This window comes from Gobio gobio (assembly GCF_949357685.1).
Source record: "Gobio gobio genome assembly, chromosome: 19".
Lineage (NCBI taxonomy): Eukaryota > Metazoa > Chordata > Actinopteri > Cypriniformes > Gobionidae > Gobio > Gobio gobio.
This window is the reverse complement of record NC_137112.1, coordinates 46200832-46211120: the sequence shown is the minus strand read 5'-3', so window position 1 is coordinate 46211120 and position 10289 is coordinate 46200832. Positions and strand designations below refer to the sequence as shown.

Below are 10289 nucleotides of genomic sequence, written 5' to 3'. Positions count from 1 at the left end.
ATTTAGCACTCTTATTGAAAAATTATATTTTGTAATGATGAAAAAAATTTACACCAAAAAATGTATTGAATTAAAAAAATCCATTGTTTTTGCCTATACATGTCATTTCATTCTAGGTCTGGTGTCCAACTTACGGCATGACATAACATGAATAAAATATAAATTTTCCAAAAAATAATTTGTTTCTTATAAACAATGAATGACATGAAAATTCTACCTCCTAAATTCTTAGGACGTTAATACATATTTATGTCATTCGCAATGCATTAGTCACTAGCATTATGCTGACAGATTATGATTTTTGGGCTTTATACTTACTTCTACTTTTTTTTAAATGACTTTTAGGGTCTGAATTTTTGCATGTTGAAAGGGGCAGTAAGGAAATCATGTTTAGGTTGTCGATTCTTCATTAACATGCATAAAGATATGAGTGTGAAAATCACAATGTTTCAGTTGTTTGTATTGAGAGCGCTTTTATATCTGAAGATCAAATTTGGCTTAAAAACAGCTAAAAAGAAGCAGCCTTCTGTAGAAACCCCTCAGGCTATTGTCATCTAGAGAGATGAATGCTGTTCCACAGGTACATGATGTTCACATTCAACTTGAATGAAGACCGTAAACTGGATTTAACCAGCACAAATGCTGTAGTGGACAATCCAGAAGGGAAACAGCAGGAGAACATCTCTTCTCCTTGATGAACGCGCTTGAATACACTATTTTAAGCGATTTGTAGCATCATCTAAAGCAATAAAAAGCTAATTTAATGCCAGCTTGCACTGAATCAAGGCTTCGGGTGAGAACTAGAGAATGTTAAATCCGTGTTTTATTGAGCCAACATGGGCAATTCAATGCGCTTAAGTTTATAAGGCCACAGTATAGAATTGCACTTGTTTACAATTTATACACACACAAACACACACGTGAGACATACAAAGAGATGCATACAAAAAAAAAAGCTCAGATAAACAAAATATTTTGGCACCATGAGCAAGAGGTGAAGAGAACAGCTGATTAAGCAAAGATATTTCCTAGCAAACTATTTCTACACAAGGCAATACAAATGACGCAGTTAAATTATTAGTGAATCATCACTTTCAATAATATCTCAATTTATATATAGCATTTTTTGTGCAGATATTCTGAGTAAAATCAGAGTAAAGTTCTGTGTTGTTACAGGATGGCAGTGGAGTTTGTCTACAGGCACTGATGGCACGTCTGTGGTTGTTCAGGAAAGGCTCGTGTGTCTTGTTGGCACAGAAAAACTCTGACACGGCCAAAACTAGTGTCAGATTACGGCCGTCCACTAAAAGAGTCCATGAGGGATTCATCAATGACATGAGATGTCACTACAAGTTTGGCCTGGTTTTTGGTCAACGTGTTTTGGCCACTAAACGATAAGTGAAACGTTTCTCATATTAACATACAAGTAGGATCATTTTGTGTAGTCAGTCCTTGTTCTGCGGTTTGCACAGAGGAGTGTGTTAGACGTATTCGGAAATCATTAGGCATTTTGGAACTTATTCAAATCCTATTCATTAAAAACCAAACCTAAAAAAAAGAAGGGGAAAAAAAAATCCGTTGAGGATAGTTTACAAGATATGCTTTTGAAAATCAGCAGGTTAGAACTTATTGGAAGAGCATTCATTCATTCTCTCTCTCTCTCTCTCTCTCTCCTCTTTCTGAAGTTGATACTCCTTCATATCCTAATCTTTTCCTCCAATCATAACCAGTTTTCTTCTCTGTATTGCGTCATTATGACGACTGCGTCCAGACTGAAAGAGAGGAAGAGCGGAGATTAGTTTAAAATGAATATAGTATACTTTGATTACTACACATTTCATAAGCACAGAAATAGCTTAAAACGGTTCAATGACAGGGCCGATGACTCAAGATCCCTCATTATTTTGTACAATTGCTGCCCAGGAGTGAAAGAGCCTGTACTGAGATACTTACTAATAATGATGACAATGATGACCACAACCACGGCTATCAAAATGGCCCACATCTGCAAACACAACAAACAAGTTTACACTGTCATTTGGTGGCTATGATAATGCTTTCAGGTCACTTTTCCGGTTGTTATTTAATAGATTATTTGCTACCTGCTTTGGTTTAATCTCAATGTCTTTTTTCCCCTTTTTTTTTTACTTTATAAAGGCACAATATGTAAGATTTTTGGATTAAAATATCCAAAAAACACCAGTGATGGGAATAACGGCATTATAGATAAACGATCTATGACTGTGATTGAGCTCACCGAAGCGGTTTTCATCCGATCAGGCTCTGTCAGTCGGACCTGCAAAGTTTTTTATTCTCTGCTTGGTTGGCGTGTGTGTGCGGGCGTGCGTGTGTGTGTGCCATGCGTGTTTGGTACACATAACTGATGATGATTGGTGGGTGGGAGACAAGGTTGAGGTTGATAGGTTGGGTTCACACACACACACACGCATATGCACAGTCACACACACCAACGACCAGGAGGAGTCAGAGCGATGGCAAGTCCAACGACTTCAAAGGTAGCTTTCTCAAACTGGAAGTAGAAGCGCTACTTTTCCCTCGTTGAGGTGAAAGGTCAGAATGTTTATGTAACGTGCAACTTCTGCCCAGGAAGAAAGAGTCTCTCCACGTCTGTGGCCAGTCATTCTAATCTAATGAAGCCTCACATCATCACATGCCGCCACAAAATCAGTGGCTAAAAACCCAGATGATAACGTGAGCTCCACTACTAAAGGAGTAGTACTGATAATATTTACACTATATTTACACTATAGTAGGCCTACTGATAATATTTACACAATATTCACACTATAGTAGGTCTACTGATAATATTTACACTATAGTAGGCCTACTGATAATATTTACACTATAGTAGGTCTACTGATAATATTTACACTATAGTAGGCCTACTGATAATATTTACACTATAGTAGGTCTACTGATAATATTTACACTATAGTAGGCCTACTGATAATATTTACACTATAGTAGGCCTACTGATAATATTTACACTATATTTACACTATAGTAGGCCTACTGATAATATTTACACTATATTTACACTATAGTAGGTCTACTGATAATATTTACACTATAGTAGGCCTACTGATAATATTTACACTATATTTACACTATAGTAGGTCTACTGATAATATTTACACTATAGTAGGCCTACTGATAATATTTACACTATATTTACACTATAGTAGGCCTACTGATAATATTTACACTATATTTACACTATAGTAGGCCTACTGATAATATTTACACTATATTTACACTATAGTAGGCCTACTGATAATATTTACACTATAGTAGGCCTACTGATAATATTTACAATAATGTATTGAATTTGATAGGTTTCTCTCACATTGTCCCACAGCAACATTACAATAGTCTACATTAATGGACAATGTTTTATAATAATAATTTATTCTATTTAGTGTCCAATTCATTCATTTAACATATTTAATATTGGGGGCATCCAAGTTATTTGACACATTTGAACATTTGAAGAAGAAAACAAGTAACAGTAGTTACTTTCCTTGGTAATTAGTTACTTTTATCATGATGTAACTCAGTTACTAACTCAGTTACTATTTCTAAGAAGTATACTTTTTTAAAGTAACGTGCCAACACTAAAAAAACCCACTAGAACAGTGTGCAATTACACATGCAGACTGCTTGTAGGCAGTGTCCACCGGCATGTTGATGGTGTTACCCACAGTAGAAGTGGCTTGTGCAGCAGCAGCAATCGTTCTTGCAGCTTGAGTCGTTGTATCTAATACAAATTAAGTATCTCTAGTTGATTAGTAGAGTTGAATAAGAGGCGATCTGGCGCTGGAATGCGTTCTTTAAATCATGCAGAGTGCTCGTGGCCAGTGTTGGGGAAAGTTACTTTGAAAAGTAATGCATTACAATATTGCGTTACTCTCTTAAAAAGTAACTAATTGAGTTACTTAGTTACTTTTTAAGAAAAGTAATGCGTTACGTTACTTTTGCGTTACTTTTTCTCACCTGGGCTGGGCTTGTTTTTGTAAAAAAGGTATATTTTTGTGCAATGGTAAAGACTTCTTCATACCAAAATTGAAATAAGCTCCAGGCTGAGGTAAAAATGCAAATTGACGCATGACCAATAGAGGGCGCAGCTCTGGATAATGGTAGAATAGGATGCAGGAGAAAAAAGTTTTACCAATAAAAACAAAAAATGGTCAACAAAGGTCAACAGCAAGACATTGGTAAATTAAATATAAAGGTAGATTAAATGCATAAAATAGGTTGTTTTATTTAACATTTAATTATTGGAGGTTTGCATAGTATTCTGATTTTGCATTTGACTGATTTTATTCATTTTGAGGAGTACAGAATCTTTATTGTGCAAGTGAGATAAATAAATGCTCACATTTAGTCTAGAACTACAATAACCCTCATGTTCACACACACGCCTCTGCACTTATTTTTCTCAAGATGGGGGCAGGAGAGCTGTCAGTCAAATGAAAGTGAAAAAGTAACTTGCGTCTTTTTTTAAAAAGTAACTCAGATATTTTGTTGTAAATTTGAAAAGTAATGCGTTACTTTACTAGTTACTTGGAAAAAGTAATATGATTACGTAACTCAAGTTACTTGTAATGCATTACCCCCAACACTGCTCGTGGCGCTGTTTCCAGTATCGGTGGCTCGCGCACAGACTAGCACTTCAATCAATTGCTTATTTGAGACTTAATTCACGAAATGCACCCTAATGTGTCCCTGTTCTTGATATACAATCACTGATTAACATCTTTGGTTTTAATGAGAAAATAAATAAAATATGCAATGGTGGATTATAACCCAGAACTACTTAACACAAATTCTCCCACTAGACCATCAAGAGCTCACACACACTCACAGCGGATCTATGTATTTATACCGGGAACTTTACCTGCACGTTTATTTCGGCCCTTGGTTTGTTTTTATATTCTCTACCAATGTTTACTGATGTTTTTATCTTGTATCTGTGTGTGTCGTAGACACTGTGTTGTGTGTGTATTTTAAACTTTACCAGTATCGTTATTCTAGCTTGATAGTGAGTACTAAAAGACATCTTATTTGTTTATATTCATAATGATAAAGTTAGATTTTTTATTACATGTGATTCTGACATGTCACTACATGCACTTCTCCGCTCGTCTCAGGTAAATAATGCGTTTTTCAGCTGATCGCGGTCTGCGTAGCGCGTTCATGTGTTTTGGGGGCGTGGCTTTGGAAAGAGCCAAGAAGGGAGAAGGTGGAGTGAATGGAAATAATGAGCTGTCTTTAAAACAGTCGTGAGAGGTCTACAGACACTCAATTTTTATACTTTCTTGTTCAGAGTACTTACATTTTAATTATGTATTGATATATAAAGAAAGTTTAAACAAATTTGGAAAAAAAGTTTTTTAACCAAATCTTACCTACCCTACCTTTAAGGCCTGTACACACCGGGTCGCTTATCGCCAGCGTTTTTTGGTGCGTCTTGAGTGTTCACACCCAAGCGATTTTCACTGGAGATGCGCTGAGTGAACGTGCACATTCAGTAGATGCGCTCCCGGTACACAAGGTGGTGCTGCGGCACTTTACGCTTCTGCCACTCGCTCGTCGCACAGAAGAAGAAGAGAGACTGTATTTACGTGCTTGCCAAAACCATAGAGATATAATGTCAATGGCCAAAACCATTCACACACTTTCTGCTAACTGGCAAGCAGCATTAGCAGCTCATCTTCTTCTTTGTCTACTTATTACTTCTTCGTCATATCAATGTGTGCTCAGCAAGACTGTTTTGTGCTTGAGCTGTTTTACTGCCACTAAGTCGTGTTTTACGGTCACTTCAGCAGCTCCAGGCACGTGAACAAAAGCGCAAATCTAATTGGTCAGCCATTTTTTAACGCGCCACATCAAAATAAAAAAGCGAATCCTAGGCGTTTTTATAAAAACAATGCGTTTTTACGCCTGCCGTTTTGCAGTTCATCACACTCACATTTGCGCCCTTTGTTTAATTCAATTCAATTCAAATTTATTTGTATAGCGCTTTTCACGATACATATCGTTTCAAAGCAGCTTCACAGAAAATGCATCTACATTTCAATTTAAATTGATTTGTACATGTTATGTATTTCAGAAATGCACTTATACAAAGCACACAGATTAGCTAACTATCTATTATTATTCAATATAATAACTATGGCACAGAAATATTGTTGTTAATGAACAACAGCTCTCGAGCAGCTGCTCCTGTTTCATACTACGGTAACATTAATACATCTTTAATACATTAGCTCATCCATGAATATGATTTCTGCCCGAGTCCCGTTGGATTCTTTTCCACCGGCTGTAGAGGTGAAGCCAACAACTTCCATGATTCCGCAAAATCAAGCTACGCCTTTGTTTTCAATAAGCGACCTCTAGCGGCAAAAATTACATATTGTGCCTTTAACTGTAATGACCTTTTGGAAGAACAAAAACTAATCTCACTGTATTTGTACAATAACAAGATGTAAAACGAAACAATCTGATGCTTATGGAAAACACAGGAAAAGTTATATTATGAACAATTATTTATGTTTAAGTTATTTATTCATATTTATACATTAATTCATTATATTATACGTTATTAAAATCCATTCATGAACAAAACAAAACTTCCAATCATCTCTAGAGTCTCAATATTTAGTATAAACAAATGTGTATGATATGAGCACTAAACTCTTGTCTCCGTGTTTTACCTTGCAGTTCTTCCACCAGTACTTCCTCTTGAGTTTGGCGGCGCTGGTCTCAAACTGGGAGGCACCGGCCTGCAGGGCATCGGCACGATCGTCCAGGTCAGAGAGCTTCTGGTCTCGTTCCAGGACCTTATCGACGTTCACCCTCATGATGTCCACCACCTGGAGGAGAGAGAGAACGCCGTTAGAGGAGTGTGAACTCTGCAAAAGTGATGCTAAGGACTGGAAAAGCAATCAAGGTCAAGGAATCTCGCCATGAGAGTAAGCAAACAGCTGTCCGAACACCAGAGGAGGTTTATTAATCAATTTAATGATGCGAGACTTTTGGCAGGCTGGTTGGAGACTTCTTAAAACCAGGCAAGCAACAGGAGCATGTACTCATTTGTCGTTACAAATAATCAAATAATCAGACGTCGTTACAAAGTCCATCTCACTACAGTGGTTCTAAAATAACTTTATGAATCGGCGAGAATAGTTTTTGTGCGCAAAAAAACCCTAAATAACGACTTACATAGTGATGACGATTTCAAAACAAGGCATCATGAAGCTTCGAAGCGTTATGAATCAGTGAGTCGAATCATGATTCGGATCGCGTGTCAAACCTCCAAACTGCTGAAATTTGTCGATTCAAACCGCTGATTCGACTCGCTGATTCATAACGCTTCGAAGCTTCATGATGCCTTGTTTTGAAATCCTCATCACTATATAAGTCGTTATTTAGGGTTTTTTTGCGCACAAAAACTATTCTCGCCGATTCATAAAGTTATTTTAGAAGCACTGTAGTGAGATGGACTTTGTAACGACGTCTTTAGTACCTTTAGAGTCTTGAGAGTGTAAAGTGCATTGTGTCAATGGAGGCCTTTCAGAGCCATCAGATTTTCGTGTGTCCAACGACATGAGGGTAAGTAATTAATGACAGAATTTTCATTTTTGGGTGAACTAACCCTTTAAACATTAGAGCTGCACAATATATTGAAATTATCGTAATATCGCAAATGTACATATCGCAAGGGCACGCAATATCTTAATGATTTTAATAGGCTACTTCAACATTGTGAAAATTGTACGTTTTAGGTCGACGCATATGGCAGAGAATAGACTGGGCACACGACTATTACTTATGTGACTTGCTTGGCTTGCTTGACGTTAAAAAGAGTTATTAAAGGCGGCATGAAATAAAATTTTACAATTTGTTTTTTTTATATTTAATATTGTAGTTTTTACTATAACTAATTTATCTGTGCATTTCATTAATTTTTAAAAAATGATTTACCCTTTTAATCTTCTAATCAAATATGTTAACTTTCCCTCCCCCATCGAAACGACTTCTCTTCTCTCCCGGTCATGTGATATGGCGCGAGGGCGGGGTTATCGCCCCCCTGTCTGATCTCAACTTCCGTTTCATGCGGACTTTAAACACAATAACTTGCGAAAAACAACCCCTTGCAGCCTCGTGCTGTCTGCTGGCTGACACACACACACCGAGACGTGCGCACAAGCCGTTCTTTTTTTCGTGTCTTGTTACACACTTGAACTGTCAAATACACACACAGTTATGTCAAAATGGCCGTCTTGATGAGTATACATGTAAACAGCTGGTTATGCTTTAAGTGAACGATATCAGTTGGGGAAAGAAACCGAATGCGTGTCAATAGGATCCGTGCATTAGGTCTTAAAGTGACAGCCTGCTAATACAGTAAACCTGCCGCTGTCTGTCAAACAACAAAAGAACAAGAGAAAATCACTCAGTGCTCTTGGCTGAATAACCTTTATAGCTTTATTATGCATCAGTGTATATTTAATTCATGTGATAAATTAACACAAAGATAAATAAAAAATAAAAATAATCGTCCACCCCTAGTTCAAGTGTCTTTGTTTACCTGGTTAAGTTTTAGGTTGATGTAACTATACATTACCAAGTCAAGCAAAGAGTTTTTGCCATTTAAATATTGGCATTACATTTTTTGTTTGTTTACATTGATGTTAAAATTATATTGTCAGATGTGTGACATAAATTTTTGCTAAAACACTGCTGTTCACTTTCAGAAGTTGCAGCGATGTTTTCTTTTCCCAGAAAGAGTGTGAAACACATAAATAGTATCATTCTCAGTTTTTAATTTTTTAAAAAAATATAATTTAAATAGATTTCATCCTTAAAGCAATATCGTATCGCATATCGAATATCGCATTATTTAACAAGGATATCACATACATCACATTTTTCATCAATATCGCACAGCCCTACTAAACATATTTTGATGTTTAATACACAGAGCAGGATTTCAGACTCATGAGATTTTACCGTGGGGGGAGCGCAATGTGAAATCACAAAGTTTTGTAGCTGGTTAGGAAAAAAATATCAGGGCTGAAAACTAAATACTCTAATCTTCTTCAAGGCAAGATTTGACCAACTAGGTCAAGGCTAGATAAACATTTTCTCAGGATTATCCAACATATGGGAAACCAGTCTTAACTGGTATTAATATATACTGTATGACAACATTAATTTCCGCATTAACTGTTCTTGGAAAATGGACCAGGAACAATGGCGATGACTCATCTTGTCTGGAGGGGAATTTTTCTACTATTGTTTTTCTTCCAGTTAAATGCTCATTAGAATGAAACACACTTTAATAGTGTGACTGTGTTTTGAAGAGTCAATATAAACTCTTGACTTCATGAGATTCTGTTTTCCTATTGGACTGAACAGCGTTTAGTTTGATTCACAGCATTATTACACGGCTACACTTTGATCCGCTCATAATGGAGTAAAAAGGTATGTTTTGAGTTTATTAATTTCTATTTGTGATTCATTATTTATCAAAAATAAACATTCCTAGAGCATGACATCATATCCTGCTGCTCATATTCAGTCTGAACAGTTTTTACATCTTCAGCAGAACAAATGGAAAGCATTAAAACACCCTGTTACATAACAGTCAATGGCAACATCTCAGCCTCCTCATATATGCTCTACTGCTCCACAAACCCTGTTGCAGGATGAGGTAGCTCCGCCCTGTTTAAGAGAGATCAGTGTGGGCGGGAGGGCCGGCGTGTGCAGATCCATGTTTCTCTTGCATAACCATAGTGACAGGGCGTTACATAACCGGCAGGCAGCCAGCCTATGAGCTCGACCCAGACTGAACGAAGAAGCATGTTGGGAGAGGTCAAGAGTCATTAAGTGCGCGGAGACCTGCATGTGCCCCGATATGAACTTCCTCAAACAGAAATCATGAATGTGACTGCGGTGAGCTGCAGAAGCGAAGCGGAAATACTGCTCACAAAATTACACCGTGCTCTTTAGGGAGTAGTCACACAGAAGAAAACAAAAACAAAGGAGATCCACAGAGTGATTGAGAAAGTAGCACCTTTTATATCATTTAAATGTCATATAACTTACTTGAAATCTAATTTTGAAATCATATTGTGTATGTATGTATGTATGTATGTAATATATATATATATATGTATGTAATATATATATATATATATGTATGTATGTAATATATATATATATATGTATGTATGTAATATATATATATATATATATATATA

The 10289-nt window shown here is 36.6% G+C and overlaps 1 protein-coding gene across 1 annotated transcript in view; it reads right to left on the bottom strand.

The window, feature by feature from the left end:
- Positions 1 to 805: 805 nt before the first annotated feature.
- The window catches only part of vamp3 (vesicle-associated membrane protein 3 (cellubrevin)), a 29848-nt gene continuing 20364 nt past the window's right edge, over positions 806 to 10289 (bottom strand). The window contains exons 3-5 of the mRNA XM_079844226.1: positions 6738 to 6896; positions 1954 to 2005; positions 806 to 1772 (exon numbers count right to left, since the gene is read on the bottom strand). Coding sequence (XP_079700352.1) covers positions 1753 to 1772; positions 1954 to 2005; positions 6738 to 6896 — 231 coding nt within the window. The 3' untranslated portion in view covers positions 806 to 1752. The remainder of the gene's footprint in view (positions 1773 to 1953; positions 2006 to 6737; positions 6897 to 10289) is intronic.